Source organism: Saprolegnia parasitica (genome assembly GCF_000151545.1).
Source record: "Saprolegnia parasitica CBS 223.65 unplaced genomic scaffold supercont2.211, whole genome shotgun sequence".
Lineage (NCBI taxonomy): Eukaryota > Oomycota > Saprolegniomycetes > Saprolegniales > Saprolegniaceae > Saprolegnia > Saprolegnia parasitica.
The window spans coordinates 1-16,143 of record NW_012156605.1 but is presented as its reverse complement, the minus strand read 5'-3'; the positions used below and the strand labels follow the sequence as shown (position 1 = coordinate 16,143).

At 60.0% G+C, this 16,143-nt stretch overlaps 8 protein-coding genes across 8 annotated transcripts in view; 3 read left to right on the top strand and 5 right to left on the bottom strand.

The window, feature by feature from the left end:
* The window catches only part of SPRG_21631 (hypothetical protein), a gene marked incomplete at both ends in the record, with an annotated part of 2,764 nt that extends 1,602 nt beyond the window's left edge, over nucleotides 1-1,162 (bottom strand). The window contains 3 exons of the mRNA XM_012355158.1: nucleotides 42-644; nucleotides 724-866; nucleotides 913-1,162. Of these exons, the coding sequence (XP_012210548.1) occupies nucleotides 42-644; nucleotides 724-866; nucleotides 913-1,162 (996 nt within the window). The remainder of the gene's footprint in view (nucleotides 1-41; nucleotides 645-723; nucleotides 867-912) is intronic.
* Nucleotides 1,163-1,759: 597 nt separating this feature from the next.
* SPRG_15867 (hypothetical protein) lies at nucleotides 1,760-2,925 on the top strand (the record flags this gene model as incomplete). The annotated part of the gene is made up of 3 exons (XM_012355157.1): nucleotides 1,760-2,141; nucleotides 2,171-2,479; nucleotides 2,515-2,925. Exons 1-3 carry the CDS (start codon nucleotides 1,896-1,898, stop codon nucleotides 2,923-2,925), a joined length of 966 nt encoding a protein of 321 aa, XP_012210547.1. The 5' UTR covers nucleotides 1,760-1,895.
* A 99-nt stretch (nucleotides 2,926-3,024) lies between these two features.
* Nucleotides 3,025-4,107, bottom strand: SPRG_15866 (hypothetical protein; the record flags this gene model as incomplete). The annotated part of the gene is made up of 2 exons (XM_012355156.1): nucleotides 3,025-3,222; nucleotides 3,272-4,107. 2 exons carry the CDS (start codon nucleotides 4,105-4,107, stop codon nucleotides 3,039-3,041), a joined length of 1,020 nt encoding a protein of 339 aa, XP_012210546.1. The 3' UTR covers nucleotides 3,025-3,038.
* Nucleotides 4,108-4,779: 672 nt separating this feature from the next.
* Nucleotides 4,780-5,946, top strand: SPRG_15865 (hypothetical protein). Its single transcript, XM_012355155.1, has 2 exons — nucleotides 4,780-5,668; nucleotides 5,722-5,946. Exons 1-2 carry the CDS (start codon nucleotides 4,837-4,839, stop codon nucleotides 5,769-5,771), a joined length of 882 nt encoding a protein of 293 aa, XP_012210545.1. The 5' UTR covers nucleotides 4,780-4,836; the 3' UTR covers nucleotides 5,772-5,946.
* Nucleotides 5,947-6,242: 296 nt separating this feature from the next.
* SPRG_15864 (hypothetical protein) lies at nucleotides 6,243-7,203 on the bottom strand. Its single transcript, XM_012355154.1, has one exon. The coding sequence runs from the start codon at nucleotides 7,189-7,191 to the stop codon at nucleotides 6,286-6,288; it is 906 nt and encodes a 301-aa protein (XP_012210544.1). The 5' UTR covers nucleotides 7,192-7,203; the 3' UTR covers nucleotides 6,243-6,285.
* A 981-nt stretch (nucleotides 7,204-8,184) lies between these two features.
* On the bottom strand, nucleotides 8,185-9,273 carry SPRG_15863 (hypothetical protein; the record flags this gene model as incomplete). Its single annotated transcript, XM_012355153.1, has 1 exon — nucleotides 8,185-9,273. Exon 1 carries the CDS (start codon nucleotides 9,205-9,207, stop codon nucleotides 8,185-8,187), a length of 1,023 nt encoding a protein of 340 aa, XP_012210543.1. The 5' UTR covers nucleotides 9,208-9,273.
* A 281-nt stretch (nucleotides 9,274-9,554) lies between these two features.
* Nucleotides 9,555-12,033, bottom strand: SPRG_15862 (hypothetical protein). The gene is made up of 3 exons (XM_012355152.1): nucleotides 11,714-12,033; nucleotides 10,814-11,665; nucleotides 9,555-10,757 (listed from the first exon to the last, which is right to left on the bottom strand). Exons 1-3 carry the CDS (start codon nucleotides 11,987-11,989, stop codon nucleotides 9,615-9,617), a joined length of 2,271 nt encoding a protein of 756 aa, XP_012210542.1. The 5' UTR covers nucleotides 11,990-12,033; the 3' UTR covers nucleotides 9,555-9,614.
* A 1,765-nt stretch (nucleotides 12,034-13,798) lies between these two features.
* SPRG_15861 (hypothetical protein) lies at nucleotides 13,799-15,338 on the top strand (the record flags this gene model as incomplete). Its single annotated transcript, XM_012355151.1, has 1 exon — nucleotides 13,799-15,338. A coding segment is annotated over one exon (1,540 nt), but the record flags the coding sequence as incomplete, so codon positions are not given.
* Nucleotides 15,339-16,143: the final 805 nt, after the last annotated feature.

Below are 16,143 nucleotides of genomic sequence, written 5' to 3'. Positions count from 1 at the left end.
GTCGGCTTGGCGTCATTTACCCACGTCGCCAGCGCCTGTACGTACGTGATCACACCTCGGTAGAGCTCGTCGCCGCGCGGCCGGATCACAGACGATGGCGCGCGAAAGTCGTGGCCGTCCATTTCGATAATGAGCGCCGGCGCGCCGTAGAGAAGGTACATGTAGTCGCCAAACCCGCCGTAGACCGGGTACAGCTGCACCGAGCGCTGGTTCAGATACGTTGGCCCCATGGCGCGGCGCGTCACGTTGGCAAGCGTCGCGAGCGCGTTGCCAAACGGCGGTGACGGCTCGTCGTCCTGGTGCCCAAACGGAGAGAGGACCCAGCCGCCGTACGTGTGCACGTCCAAGGCGCCAACGATGCTCTGTGGCTCGCGCGCTTGCAGCCACGTGTGAATAGCCAGTGTCTCTGGCTCGCTATACGGCGCGGTGCCAGGGTACACCTCTGTGGTCTCGTCTGCCTCGGCCCTGAACGACGTACTGGGGCCAAAGTTGCGGTTGAGGTCGACGCCAAACGCGAGCGACGAGGCGTTGGGCTCGTTGAACGGTCGCATGTTCTTGCGGTGGTATCGATCGCCGTTCCACGTGGCCACGTAGCCATCGACGTTGACAATGGGCACGATGCACCACTCGTACACCTTGAGGAGCTATTATTACCACCGTTAGCTATGAGATAAGGTCGAGACTCGGGAGGAGGTACCGCCAGCACCGTCTGTTTTGAGCGACGACGTCGTCGAGCACGCGCGCGAGAGCGTAAACCGTCGACGTGGTTGCGACCCACTCGCGAGCGTGCTGCAGCGCTTGGATGTACACGAGCTTCTTGGGCGGCGACGGCGACAGCGAAAACGTATAGGCTGGCATGGCCCGTCCTAAAGCAACAAATGAGCTGCCAGGCATCTGGCATCGCAAGCATACCTTGCAGCGTTTGACCGATGGTAAAATTGGTCGTCGTGAGGCCGGGCACGCGCGTTAGCATGGCCGACACGAACGCAAAGACTTGGTCGTGGCGTCGAAAGCAATCAAAATACGCACTGCGCGCAAAGCTCCCGACTTGAAGCGACGGTAGGTAGCCCGCCGTGGCGTTGCCGCAGGCGTCGGCCGCGATCACATCGTCAAGCGGCGGTGGCTGGTAGTTCGCGGCGACGCTTAGCGCCGTCAGACACATCAGAAGCCGCAAGACGACGTGCATGTCAACGCGCCAAATGCAAAGTGCAACGACTGGGATCTTTGTTTCGCATCTTGCGTTGTCCCCTCGCTTGAACGACTTCAAAATTCGATGAGGTATATCGTTGTATTGAATATGGTCGAAACTCAGTCCTACGTCACTAAACCGAGGGCTTACGAAGGTGCTGGATATGGGTATTTTATGTCGGACGCAGCACTCGGACCGAGATGCCAACCATGTTACTCACAACGTCCGTCTTCTCCCTGTGGACAACAGACGTCAATACATGTATTACCTGACGTCTCCTTGCAGCGATAAAGCCGATCGCTTGCTTCCCCTCGTCAAGCCTTGAGGGCTCTGGATGGGACTCGGCCAATAGACATCTGTCGCACCGTGACCCTTCCAGCGAAACGTCTGCGCATATCGGGACCGGTAGTCCTGAGCGATTGCACCGATTCTATAGACACGGCGATAGCTTCGAACCCCGCGACGTGCGACGAAGTTGTCGAGATCGCGAGTTAAGCGTGCATTGACTCTCGGTCCAGTGGTGCAGTCTGCACCACTGGGCGCCCTAGTCCGATCCAGTTCGAGGCATCTAGAAGAATAACCCTTTCTTTCACCACTACAGTATATCCATCGATTTCGATGCTTATCCCAAGCGTCCTCAGACAGCGCGTCGCTGGTCGCACTTTCCCACTTTCATATTTGCTTCGTGCTTCCCACCCTCATCAAGATGCAGTTCCGCTACCTCATCGTCTTGCTCGCGGCTGCGATGGCGTCCGAGCACCACCACCACCGCCACCACCGCCACCACGACGCCGAAGCTGCCTGCACCAACGTGAGCGTCCAGGGCGACGCCACGTACTGCATCGACGGTCCGATCTGCGGCGGCAACGGCGACAAGTGTCCCAAGAAGGGCGACAAGGCCGTCGCCGACTGCCTCCCCAACCTCAAGAGCTCCACCAACGGCGGAAGCTGCGTGGCGCCCCGTCGATGCCCGTGTGCCAGACGATCGCGTCCGGCGCCCGTGGGTGCGTCTTTAGTGCCGCACCGACGCCCGTGACGACGCCGGCCGGCTGCACCAACGTGAGCGTGGAGGGCGACGGCACATACTGCATCACGGGGCCGATCTGTTCCGGCTCCACGGACGGCAGCGGCGCGTGTCCCAAGAAGGGCGACCCGGTCGTCGCCAACTGCGTGAGCAACATCCCGAGCTTCGTGAGCGGGTCGTGCGCGGCGCCCCGTGACGCCAAGTGCGTCAAGCTCAAGTCGGGTGCGTTCGGCTGCACGTTTGCGCCGGTCAAGGCCGAGGTCCAGGTCGCCGCCGCTGAGACCGTCGATGTCGCCGACAGCCTGCGCCAACGTCAGTGTCCAGGGCGACGCCACGTACTGCGTCAAGGGTGCGATCGTGCGGCGACGCGGGCGACCAGTGTCCCAAGAAGGGCGACAAGGCCGTGCAGAGCTGCGTGGCCGGCATCCCGAGCTTTGCCAACGGCAACTGCGTCGCGCCGTCAGACGGCGTGTGCCAGGTGCTGCGTCCGGGCGGTCCCAAGGGCTGTGTGTTTGGCGCGCCATCCGCGACGCCGTCCGTGACACCATCGGTGACACCGTCGGTGACGCCGGCGACCGACAACAGCAAGGTGTGTGCCGAGAACTGGAGCCAGTGCAACGGTCAGAACTGGCCGTTCGGCGTCTGCTGCAAGAGCGCGGGCTGGAAGTGCGTCAAGCACAACGACTACTACTCGCAGTGCCTCCAAGGCTAAATGTCGACGCCCTCATTGTCCTTTTGTAAACTTCTTGAATGTATCTTTTGAGTTCTTCTAGCGCGAAGCGAAACGAGGCGAAACACCAAAACTTATCAATGGCAGGCTAATTCTTACTCGCGCGCACCATAGTTGCTTTCCAGCGTCGCCGCATCAGTGCGGTCGCCCGCCATCTTGGGAATCGCCGCCTCGATCTCGGCCAACTCGGCCGTCGAGAGCTGGATCGCTGCCGCGCCCGCGTTCTCGATGAGACGCGCGGGGCTCTTCGTGCCAGGAATCGGCACGACGTCGTCGCCGCTATCAAATCGATGAGTGACCAAGCCCAGTGCATACGAGGCCAAGATACCGGTGGAGGACCCAGGCGAGGGCCAGCTGCGCGGGCGTGACGCCCTTGGCCTTGGCAAGCTCAAAGAGCTGGGTTGCCTTGTTGTGCTCGAGGTTCCCATCGGCGAAGCGCGGGTTGCGGCGGCGCATGTCCTTCTCCGAGATATCGTTGGTCGACGCAATCGCTCCCGTCAAGAGGCCGCGGCCGAGCGGCGAGTAGGCCACGATGCCGACGCCGAGCTCCCGCGCCGTCTTGACGACCGAGTCTTCAATGTCACGGGTGTTGAGGGACCACTCCATCTGGATGGCTGAGACCGGGTGCACAGCGTGGGCGCGGCGCAGCTCGCTCGACGTACACTCGGACAGACCAACGTACTTGATCTTGCCTTCGTGGACGAGCTCCTTGAGGCACTGCATGGTCTCCTCAATTGGTGTCGACGGGTCCATGCGGTGCATGTAGTAGAGGTCGACCGAGTCGACGCCGAGACGCTCCAACGACTGCGCAAGCTGCTCGCGAATAAAGGCCGGCTTGCCGCTGATGAAGCGCTGACCATTGGCGTCGACGCCAAGTCCGAATTTCGTTGCAACGATAAACTTGTCGCGACCAAAGCGCTTGATGGCCCTGCCCACGAGCGCCTCATTGGTGACGTTGGGCTTGCCGTCAATCCCAAACGACTGGTAGATCCACGCAGTATCCAAGAAGTTGATACCGAGCTCGAGCGCCTTGCCGATGGTCTCGATGTTGGTCTCTTCGGCGGCTTCGCGGTCAAAGTCGCCGTAGAAGGCCGTCATGCCCATGGCGCCAAGGCCGATGGCCGAGACACTAAGACCTTGAGTACCGAGCTTCCGCTGCTGCATGGTTGTGTTGGATCGAGAAACAGAAAATGATCGGTCAGGTGCACGGGAACAGCGCCGAACCAGACGACGTCGCGGAAGGTGCACAGTTGCTTTGAGTAGTACATCTAGGATCAAGTATACGATACAAAAGCCCAGTGACGAAGTGACGCTTGCAGGAGGCGATGCCACGTCAATAGTCACGTCCAGGCAGCAGCATCGTAATTATCAAAAGTTCATGTGCGGCTGAACGGTGCTTTGCTGGGAGGCCCCGTCAAGTCGAAATCTCACCAAGCGGTGCCATGGACCCGCTTGCGCAAGAGAGCTATACGTTAGTCTTGTTAACATTCAAGGACTAAGGTTTGAAATCTTAGTACTGTAGATTTGGTAGGTCGCATGGGGCAATGCACGCGGTAGCAGCTCGCGGGCGCCGCTGGACCTGGCGTCAGCGAGCCTTCTCGCATTTGATTGGTCGGTTTCTGCACACGGCAAAGGGCAATCTGATATCGGGCCAGCTGTCCACTTGACACGTAATAAGCTTGGGTATTCTATTGCATACAAATACGTAGGTATACTACTCATGCGCTGATTTGACGTTTGTATTCCATACAAATACCAAGCTTTACTACGCAAGAGCTTCAACCTGCAAGATTCGCGAAGCGGGACGATTTCAGCGTGCGGCCACGACTAGTCCGTCGCACCTTTCTCTCATTTTTCCATTCGCCGTCGACAACGACCACCAAACTCCTCAAGATGCAGCAACGCAAGCTCGGTAGCCAAGGCCTCACCGTCTCCAAGATCGGCCTTGGCACGATGGGCATGACCGCCTTCTACGGCGAGTTTGACCGCGAAGCCGCCGAAGAGCCCAGCATCGCGACGATTGGCAAGGCGCTCGAGCTCGGTATCAACTTTTTGGATACTGCGTGGATCTACCAGTCCTTCGGTGTCGACGGCAAGCCCAACGTCACCAATGAGGCGCTCGTGGGCAAGGCCATCAAGCGCTTTGGTCGCGACAAGTTTGTCATTGCGACCAAGTTTGGCCTCGGTGTTGCCAACGGCCAGCGCTTCATCAGCGGCAAGCCGGCCTTCATTCGCGAGCAGCTCGCGCAGTCCTTGGAGCGTCTCGGCGTCGACTCGGTCGATCTCTACTACATGCACCGCATGGACCCGTCGACGCCAATTGAGGAGACCATGCAGTGCCTCAAGGAGCTCGTCCACGAAGGCAAGATCAAGTACGTTGGTCTGTCCGAGTGTACGTCGAGCGAGCTGCGTCGCGCCCACGCTGTGCACCCGGTCTCGGCCATCCAGATGGAGTGGTCGTTGAACTCGCGCGATATTGAAGACTCGGTCGCCAAGACGGCGCGGGAGCTCGGCGTCGGCATCGTGGCCTACTCGCCGCTCGGCCGCGGCCTCTTGACCGGGGCGATTGCGTCGGCGGAAGAGCTCGACGCCAAGGACTGGCGCAAGGGCAACCCTCGCTTCGCCGCGGAGAACCTCTCCAAGAACATTGCCACCGATTCTTTGACCTTGCCAAGGCCAAGGGCGTCACGCCCGCGCAGCTGGCCCTCGCTTGGGTCCTCCACCGGTGCATCCCACCCATCATTGCTCGGTACTATAGCTCACACTGCCTTGTTTTAGGGGCGACGATGTGGTGCCGATTCCGGGCACGAAGAGTCAGGCCCGCTTGATCGAGAACGCTGGCGCGGCGACGGTGCAGTTGACGCCGGACGAGATCGTCGCGATCGAGCAGTCGATTCCGGAGCAAGTCGGCGGTCGCTACGCCGACGCCGAGATGGCCAGCACGTTTCAGGGCCGCGCCTAAGCATATCGTTTAATGTATACATTGGCCGTATCGGTATCCAAGATCGCAATGAGTTCGCTATAGATCTTATTGCTGCGTCGCTTGGTGATGTATGATGTCTACCTGGCGGCATCAATGGACACCCTTGCATGCAACGTACGGTCGCCAGGGTCATAATGTACAATGAGGCCCGTGCGACAGACGACATCTGGGCTGTGTGGGCATGGCGGTCGGTATGTTCACGTGTGGTCGCGTCCAAACAGTGTTTGCATATTTTTTTCGTAGAAACAGTGTATGCTTTTGCATGGCATGCGCTTTGCTCGTCGCAGGAATCCAAACACTGGCATGCGCAAGGCAGGGATGACAACGATGGTAAATACGCTACGATTGCGCTGTGTACTCTACGGCGTGTAGGACGCAAATACGGCTTTGGAACTGACGCTAGGGGACACAACTTGACAGAGACGCCAGCGCGTGACTCGGTCCTTGGAGAAGACGCGGCTGTGCGCGTTGCATTTGGAGAGACTCGGCTTCTTGACGAGGCGAGCGATGGAGCCTGTGGAGGTGCGGTGCGAGGGCCGAAGCGACGCGAGGAGCTGTCCCATCGTCGTCGGTCGTCGCCGGTCGAGCTCACAAGCAGACCCGGACCGTGGCCGGACGATCGGCGTGTCATCATCTTCGTCCTCGTCACTGGAGCTGTCGTCATCGCCATCGAAAAAATCGTCTTCATCGTCATCCGCCGCTTGGGTGCTGCCGACGCTGCTTCGTGGTGCGTCTTTGAGGTATCGCAGCACGCGGGCTTGCAGGGCGCCAGACTCGGCTTCGAGCTCGTCCGCCGCGTCGGCTTCTCGCTGCGCACACATATTGACCGTGTTGCGCGCCAAGCGCAGCTGTGACTCGAGACCGTGAATGATCTCGTCGGTCTGATTCCTGTGGCGGATCATCTGCAGCTCGAGCGACATGCGCGAGATCTTGGCTTCGAGGTTTAACGCATGCTCCACCTGCAGGTCGGCTTCGAGGCGCTTGACAACGCGGCGGCTCGCCTCGACCGCTTCAAGGTACTTGTCTGTGTCGGCGCGGAAGCCGCGAATTACGCACTGGGCGCGTGTGAGTGCTTGGAGCACGGCGTCGTACTCGTCGGTGCGGCGCGCCAGCGCCTCCTCGAGCTGCGTGACCGTGCGCGAGAGACTGTGGCACTCGGCCGTCTTGGCCATGAGGTGCGCCTGCAGCACTGCGACTTCCTTGCGCAGGCCGTTGCTCGGGCACGCAGCGTCGACGACGTCCTGGAGGAACGGGAGCAGTGGCATGGACAGCGCGTCTTGTCGAATGAGCTAACCTCCGCCCGACACGCGCTCTCGAATATCCTCGCATCTGATTGGTCCATGATAAAATATCGAAAGGCAATCCTGCAATCGGATTGGTGCTTGCCCAAAGATATCGAATCCACGCCATTTCTCGCCGGCGATTCGAAACGCAGTCCCAGGAGCGACCGGTCGAGGGCCTCACGCGCCCCCTCGCTTGCTGGTTCCTCCCTCCTCCTCCTCCAGTTCAGTAAGAGAGAGCGTAAACTTCAGGATTGCTGCAAGCCCGAGTTCCGCAACATACATATCGCAGCGACATAACGAAATATCGTCCCATATAATTGCAGCAGATGATGATCAGACACTCCGCTAAGATCTGAGGCACTGCCACCTCTGCATGCGCACGTGACGTGGCTCCGAGCTCGGCGATCTGAGCGTACGCAGAAGAACTGGCGCTCGGGCGTTGAGTAAGCAAGCCCTCTCGATATGCCACGCGATGGCGATGATGGCCATGGAACACGAGTAGCCACGTCGCTACATCTCGTCCGGCGACGACGGAAACGCGGCCGTGCGACCGATTTCGACCTTTGCATCGACCACAAGCAAGCTCGTGCGTGGTTGATTGTTGGCAGTGCGGTAGCCAGGAAGCTCGGATATGAATTCATTACGCGGCGTATATCGATATCAGTAGATGGAGAGATTCGCTCCAACGCCAGTCCACGACCCAAGGCCAAGGCCAAGGCCAGCGACAAGGCGAGTGGCACTCCTTCCGCACTGGCCAGCTCCACAGAAAACGAAACACAGTGGTCGTCCGCCCCGTTACCCGAGTACCTTTACCTTCTCGGACACCTTCGGAGGCAATTTCGATCCGATCTCTGCAGGTGGTAGCTGGCTACTTTGACTGTCGCGCTGCAGCTCCGAGTACGCACCCGGTAGCCGACGAACCCGAGGTTGCTCCACCGACGCGCGCATCTCATCACAAGGACCATGTTAGAGGGATTAGAGCTCACGGGCGTTGAACGCGGCCTGCATGCCGGCTTCGTCGTAGCGGTCACCGGCGGCGCCCGGAATCGCTCGCTCGATCTCATCGAGCTCGGTGCCCGAGAGCTGGATGGCCGCCGCGCCAGCGTTCTCGGCCAGACGCGTCGCGCACTTGGTGCCAGGAATCGGAACGACGTCTTCGCCGCGGTGAAGCACCCACGCGAGCGCGAGCTGCGCCGGCGTCACATGCTTGCGCGCCGCCAGGTCGAAGAAGGAGCTGGGCACGTTCTTCTCAAAGTTGCCGTTGCGGAACCGAGGCATGTGGAGGCGGCGGTCCTTCTCCGAGAGATCCGCCAGCGCCGTGATCGTGCCCGTCAAGAGGCCGCGGCCGAGCGGCGAGTAGGCCACGATGCCAACGCCGAGCTCCCGCGCCGTCTTGACGACAGTCGCCTCGAGGTCGCGCGTCGTGAGCGACCACTCCATCTGGATGGCCGAGACCGGGTGCACGGCGTGGGCGCGGCGTAGCTCGTCGCTCGAGCACTCGGACAGACCAACGTACTTGATCTTGCCTTCGAGGACGAGCTCCTTGAGGCACTGCATGGTCTCCTCGATTGGCGTCGACGGGTCCATGCGGTGCATGTAGTAGAGGTCGACCGAGTCGACGCCGAGACGCTCCAACGACTGCGCGAGCTGCTCGCGAATGTGCGCGGGCTTGCCGCTCACAAAGCTCTTGCCGTCGGCGGCAATGCCTGGCCCAAACTTGGTCGCAATGACAAACTTGTCGCGGCCAAAGCGCTTGATGGCCTTGCCCACGAGCGCCTCATTGGTGACGTTGGGCTTGCCGTCAATCCCGAACGACTGGTAGATCCACGCCGTGTCGATCATGTTGACACCGAGCTCGAGCGCCTTGCCAATGGTCTCGATGTTGGTCTCTTCGGCGGCTTCGCGGTCAAAGTCGCCGTAGAAGGCCGTCATGCCCATGGCGCCAAGGCCGATGGCCGAGACGCTAAGACCTTGGGTACCGAGCTTCCGCTGCTGCATCTCGACGATGGTCGAGGAAGGTGCTAGATCGCGTGTCCCGTCCGCAGAAGTCCTGCCCGATCGAGTAATACCTGTCGATTTGTATGGTATACAAAAACAAGCTCAACCTTGCCCGCTGACCTCTTCTTTGTATGCCATACAATAGATAGGTGAATGACGTGGCGCCCGGAAACGACCTCCAGTGATGCACGACTTAGCAGCAATCGAGCACGAGAAGATCGCGAACCGAGATATAAACGCTCCTTGTTGATCGTGCGACGGGCGTCATGGTATCAAGGGCACCAGGGATAGCAGAGACCCCAACCCTTGAACTTGAGATCGCCGCAAGAGTATTCGAGCGCCAAGTACTTGTAGAAACTCTTTAATATGTTATTGCCCTTGGCCAAGCTCGTATGTACAGACGGCGCTCACGAGTCGCTCGAGTCGTCATCGCTGTCGTTGGTATCGTTGCTATCCGAGCTCGAGTCGGAGCCTTCGCGAGGCAGAGGAATCGACGTCGGTGGCATCGGCGGCGGCGGCGGTGGTGACGGCGACGGCGGTGGCAGCGGTGCGCGCGCTTCCTCTTCGCTCGCCATGTCCTCGTCGTCCATGTCGTCCATGTCGTCTTCCTCGTCTTCTTCGTCGTGGCTCTGGCTGCTCGTCGCGTCCTTCTCATCGCCCTTGGTCATGAGCGCGAACGGTGGTCGGCGGAGGCACCGCCGCTTGTTGAACCATCGACGCAGCTGCGTCATGCTCACGTCGACGGTCTGGAGCGGGTCTCGAAGCGGCGCCCCATTGAGTCGACCGAGGTACTCTTCCATCTCGGGCACGGACGGCTTGAAGGTCTTTTGGAACCACGCTTCGAGCGCCTCGACTTGCTTCATGGAAAACTTCATCGGGCGGTGGAGCTTGGCACCTGTCTTCTTCCGACGACTGGTGCTACTGCTCGCACTCTTGGCTTGCTTGAGAATCGGTTGGTCGTCCTCGCTGTCTGCGTCGTCGTGGCCATGTGCTTCGGCCGGCGCGTCATCGTACTCGTCGACCGAGGCGGGCGCGTGCCCCAGAACGTCGGCGCCTGCTGCATATCGCTTCTTCTTCTTGACGTCGACGGGCTGCCCGAGGGCCTCCATGAGCGCTTCGGTCGTCCGCCGGAGCAGCGACGGCTTCTTGTAGATCTTGAGCACGGTCTTGAGGTCGGCCACAAGGTTGGTCGAGATGCGAACCTCGTTCGTAATCTCCATCGACCGGAGAAGGTCCATGACCTGCTGGATGCCGCTTGTGTTGGAGGTCGTCTTGGGCAGCTGCAGCAGCGCTTGGAGGCGGTTCTGGATCGCTTGGACCTCAACGCGACTCGCGACTTTGACGACAACGGCGTCCTCGACCTCCATCGGGTCGCCCAGAATGCCGGCGCGCGGCTTCTTGACGACTGCCGCAACGGGCGCCTCGAGCACGAGCGTGGGCTGGCCGAGCTGCTGCGCCATTGAGAGGAACTGATCCAAGTTGCGCTTCTTCCCAAAGGACGACGCAACCGCCACGTACGTCGCGCTGTTGGCCCGCGCCGCTTCCCGCATCTATCGCACGCAGATGGATGATGAGCTATTGGGATACATACAGCACAAGGGTGTACGAGCTCTTCGGGCTTGACGGCTTCGCGCAGTGTCTGGATGCGCAGCTCAATCTTGGCGTGCACCTCAGCCTCGGCGCTCGTCAGCGACAGCGTTCCGGCCTCGAGCACTTCCATGACGTGGCGCATGCGCTCGCGGAATCGCCGGCGCTTGAACCAATCCCGGACGTGGGTCGGGTGCACCGGGGCACGCGCGAGGCTGTGGTACGGTGGCAGCGACAAGATCTGCGCCATGAGCTCGAGCTCGTCGGCCAGCGGCCGCGGGTACGAGTAGTACCAGATCTGCAGTTTTGTGCGCTGCTCGCTCGAGAACGAGTAACCCGGGCCCGTGCCCCGGGAGAGACCACCCCGTTCTTGCGCGATCGCGGCGGCGGTGGCGGCGGCGGCCGCCGAGTGGATACTCGAGACCATGGTTTGCACGGCGGTCTGCGGGATCGCGAGCTTGGACATGAGCGACGCCTCGTGCTGCACGCTCATGGTCTGTACCATCTCGGCGAGCTCGCGGAACTTCTCCATTGCCGCTTCGATCTTGTACAAGACGCGGTCGGTTTGATCTTCTGTCGACTTGTCGAGCACGGGCGTCTCGGGCGCTGCCGGCGCGGTGGGCGCCACGACGCTCTGTGGAAACACGCCGAGCGGCATCATGGAGGTACCGCATGCGCACGCGACGCCGGTAGCCGCCGTGCTCGCGGGCGTCGCCTTGGCCTGTCGCTTCATTGTCTCGCGAATGTCCGAGATGTGCTTGATCTCCAGGAGCACGCTGTCGCAGCCGACGACGAGCTGGTTCGTGTTGGCCACCATGGATGCGGTAAAGTCCCGCGCGGCCTCGAGGCTCGTGTCGGTGAGGGACCGGATCTACCGCGCGCATCATGAGCGACCACGCCGCTTCAAGAAGATACGCACCAGGTCCATGGCCGGCTTCAAGTCGATCTGCTCCCACGGTGCCATCTCGTGCTCGTTGTCTTCCGAGGCCTCGTCGTCGGTCGCGGGCACGGTCGCTGTCACGGACGAGTCGGGCAGGAGCTTGGCCGCCTTGGGCTTCTCGGCCTTGGCCGGCGGCGGCTTCAGCGGCGCGTCCGAGTCCGAGCCCGACGACATGTCGGAGCCGAACATCTCGTCGAGGTCCTCTTCCACGTCGTCGCCATCCATCGACATCACCTCGGCGTCCTTCTCGCTCATGCCCGTCCGCCCAGGGCCACTGATAAATTTGCAATTGTTCGGTCATTTCTCGCCGCTGCCAAAACACCCGAGCGCCGCGTCCCGCATAAGTGCGCATGGATTTGCCCACCTGCGCACTTACCATCATATTCGATTAAGTACGCCCTCACGAGTCTAGTGACACTTGATCCACTTCAACATAGCGACGACATAGCGACGCTCCATCGCTGCTTCGCATCGAGATCGTCGGGTTCTTGACGAGGGCTCTTTTGATGTACTGCGGGACACGAAGCTGATAGCATGGGCGTCGTCCTGCATCGGATTGCTGGCCTCGCATTCATCTGCATCAAGCCCGCTACCAACGCATAATTAACGCATAACATGAGCTGCTGGAAAGGTACCGTACTCGCCGCGTTGACGACGATCATCACTATGCAGCAGAAATGGGAAAGTCCGTCCAATGGACCCGAATGCTTCGCATCGAAGACGTCAAACCTACAGCACCTCGAGGAGGCGACGGAGCTGGTGGCTCGGCAGGCGTCGCAGTCGTGCGACTAGCACGCCCTTGGCTGCAATGACCTGCTTCGCGTGTTGGAGCAGAAATCTGCCAGCATTTCTGGGTGCGTCGCGTCCTAGTGTAGCGTCTTTTCGCATTTGCTACTCGACCGTGTTCGCAGACTTTGAAAATTGGCACAAAATGCAGCGGGACGGCCTGCCACACCGCCATGCACATCATATATGTACATACATCCGACATCATTGATGAGGAATGTCCGATAAGCTCGAAGCGCTCGGCGTTTATGCACTCGGTCCGATTGAATGTGGCGGTTGGCTTTATCCGTGGCATATGCCGCAAACAGCATTCGATTGCACACAATTGTCGTCATCCGCCTCGTACGACGACGCAGAGTAGCATTTCGCGACCTCCGAAGTGTCCTCTATCACGTTGCCATGTTTGGGCGACTTCATTTTCCAACGCGATTTGGCGGATCGAGCAGCTCGACGGCGTGGTGGCCGGCTTGCAGTTGCGTGTGATTGGACCAAAATACAAAATGACATGGCAAATCAAACGGAGCAAAAATGAATTCTGCTGGTGGTTCCCGGTTGCGACGAGTGCGGTGCATCGTCGGAAGACGACAACAAGTCGTTTGAAGCTGCCGACTGCCTCGGCCAAAGTAAAAAATAATACATCATGCTCCCGTTTATCTCATCGATCGTGCTTTGGCGCAACAAGAACGCCACGCGTGCCGTGACCGCTGGGCTGGCGACCTTGTCGAACACCTATGCCAACGTCCAACCACGCACGCGACGACCACCAACAACTTGTGCGCCCAAGCCGATACGCAGACGTTTTCTAAAGGTTATTGCTGGAACGACATCGACGCCTCGACCTCGCCGTGCGACCAAAGTCTGTAGACGGGCTGGTGCACTAGCTGCAGAGCAAAGAAAGTGATGCCGAGGCGATGGATTTCTGGTTCAAACCGTGTTCCACCAGCAAGCCCAAAATAAAACGCGATCCATGTTTGCTGGGTAAAGATAGAAAGGCATCGACACTCGTTGGCTTGTGATTTTTAGAGTTGAGAAGAGATGGGGAACGAACCCAGCTGCGAAGAGCCGATCAGCGACGCCAACGAAGCCGACGCCAGTACGACGGTCGCTCACGCACCTGCTACGAAATCTGTGGCCCAACCACTCCCATCTCCGAAAACGACAACAGAACGAACACTGTACGACGCCTTGCTCGAGCACACGGCGTCGCGAGTGCTCGCTGCGATGGGTCGAGCCGCACGGAAGCAGCAATTTACTTACGACGTGGCTAAGCTCTCAGACATGCTCGCGCAAACAAGCTACGTCACCGACATCGAGGCGGCAACTACCGTCGTGCTACGGATGCTGGACGCCCAGCCACACCTCTCTCTCGACGCGACCCGCAAGGCCTTTCTCTTGGACACTGGGAGCTTTACGCTCGCCGACGTTGCACCGACCAATGAACCGAGTACCGACTGGACTGTCGTAAGCGTCATGCTCGTCCGACGCTATGGTGTGCAGATCGCGTCGCAACCCGTGGCCCACGAGACGATCGCGGCCCACGTTACAAAGGCGGCCGCTCGATGCTCGGTCGACGCGTTTTGTGCTGTGAGAACGGTTTTGCAAGGCCTTTTGGGTCTCGGGTGCGTTGTCGAGAAGACACTTGCTGGCGGCGGTAAGTGCCTTACGATCAACCCGGCGTGTCTCTCTGGCCCTGCATCTGCGTTTGGTGGCTTTCTCCACGTGATGCCGCCGGTAATGCGTCCGATCCCACGCATCGACACCCCGGCTGCCGCAGATGCTGCGCCAAGGCCGTCGGAGCGCTCACTGTTTGACGCGTTCCTCGAGCATTTGACCGTGTGGGTGCATTTTGGCGCGCAACACGCAATCCAGTCGACATCCAAGCAGTACAAGCTGTCGAAAATCGAGGCCACTCTGGCCAAAGCCGGCTACGTGGACGACATTCCAACGGCGGCCGCGCGCGTCCTGCAAAACGTCCTCCAAGATTGCAGCTTGCAACGCAGAGACGCGTACCTGGTGGCGGCGACCGAAGGAGTACTTTTGCCACCACAGATGCCCAAGAAGACTGTGCCAAAAGGACGAGCGATTATACAGCATTACGTCCACCAAATTGCAATCACGCCGCGAGCGACTGCGAAACTACCCGGCACGTGCACCCACGCGGATGGGACGACGCAAGTCGCTCTGGACGCGCTGCGAGCACTGGGCTGCATGAAAGAGTGGACAGATGCCAACGGTACCCGGCTCATGGGCTTCGACCCCGCCCTTCTGCAGCGGCCGCTGGCGTCGTTCCCGGGCATGAGCTACCTCTTTTCGATGGAGGAGGTACCGGCGTTGACAAATCCCACCGCCGAACGTCTCGAGCAAAAGGCGGGAAACAACCACGACATCCACGCAGCAAGCCAGGTTTTGGTCGCCACCACGACCGAGCATGCGTCGCCGACGACAGTGGCTGCCGAAGCCAGCCTTGCACGAGCCACCATGACATCGTCGCCAAAGCCCCTCACAGCTCGTACCAGCAACGACACCAGCGCCGCATCCGTTGTTGCGCTGCACGCTGCCACGTACCTCGGTGCGATTCTCGAGTGGGTCGAGGGTGGGGACCCCTTTTTCGTCTCGTACATTCGCAGCCAAGTGCGGTCACTCTTGCCGCCGGACGCGCCCATGGACGCTGCTGTCGCCGCAATCGTTGCTTCGTTGACACAGCATCCGCAGCTTGTCTTTCATAACTCGGACCGGCCGTGCTTTCTTGGCAACGGCTTTCCTCCGCCCGACGACCGCATGGATGCCACGCCGCCTCGCTCGACCGCGTCGTCGGCAGGTACGTACATCCTGGAGGTTGAAACAAACAGTCGAAACAAATACGTCAAATGAATAGATAGCAACGACGATGACGCATCCGAGCCCGAGGCAGAAGATACGGTAGTGTCGTTGCCAATCGCGGCAAGCCCCAGAGCCTCGTCCGAGATCAACTCACGCCGCATCATTGCGGCCTACGTGCAGCAGGTCGTGAAGCAAATCGAGTCGGGAGAGTCGTACAACACAGCGCGGCTCATGCGCGAGTTACGTCTCTTGGAGCTCGACGATTTGGATCTTGAAGACGCAGTGAACGCCGTCGCAGCAACGCTGGAAGCCATGCCCAGTATCATTTCTGTCGCTGACGACGACGGGAACTGTGCGTACCGTCGACAGAGCAAGCCAGCGCCACCGTCTCCAACGCCCAAGGCGACTTTGTCAGGTGTTGATCGTAAATTGTACCTGCTACGGTGTAGCTAACGGTTGATTTAGGCCACAAGTCTCCACCGCCTTCGAGACCAACGTCGTCCCTGCTCAGCAAATATGTGACCACAGTCATCGCAACAGAGAACCAGCTCCGGGCAGCCGCCGCGACACACGCGATCTTGCACGATCCGACGCAGCCACGTGTCTTGGCGCTGCATGCCTACGGCGCATTGCCCCAAGCGCTCCTTGTGCTGGCCTTTTCAGGCCACACGCTAGTCCTCGACTGCGCCGAGATCCCAGCATCGATCATTGTGCGGGTGCTCGGCCCGGTGCTCCGATCGTCTCGCGTTACCAAGATCGTCTACAACGCCTGCGCTTCTGCATCGCTCTTGGCATTCCTGGCT

Coding starts and splice junctions, on each gene's coding strand:
- SPRG_15865 (XM_012355155.1), top strand. CDS start 4,837: ATGCAGCAACGCAAGCTCGGTAGCCAAGGCCTCACCGTCTCCAAGATC. Junction 5,669..5,721: donor CTCGCTTGGGTCCTCCACCG/GTGCATCCCACC, acceptor GCCTTGTTTTAG/GGGCGACGATGTGGTGCCGA.
- SPRG_15864 (XM_012355154.1), bottom strand. CDS start 7,191: ATGCCACTGCTCCCGTTCCTCCAGGACGTCGTCGACGCTGCGTGCCCG.
- SPRG_15862 (XM_012355152.1), bottom strand. CDS start 11,989: ATGAGCGAGAAGGACGCCGAGGTGATGTCGATGGATGGCGACGACGTG. Junction 11,666..11,713: donor TGAAGCCGGCCATGGACCTG/GTGCGTATCTTC, acceptor TGCGCGCGGTAG/ATCCGGTCCCTCACCGACAC. Junction 10,758..10,813: donor CCGTCAAGCCCGAAGAGCTC/GTACACCCTTGT, acceptor TGCGTGCGATAG/ATGCGGGAAGCGGCGCGGGC.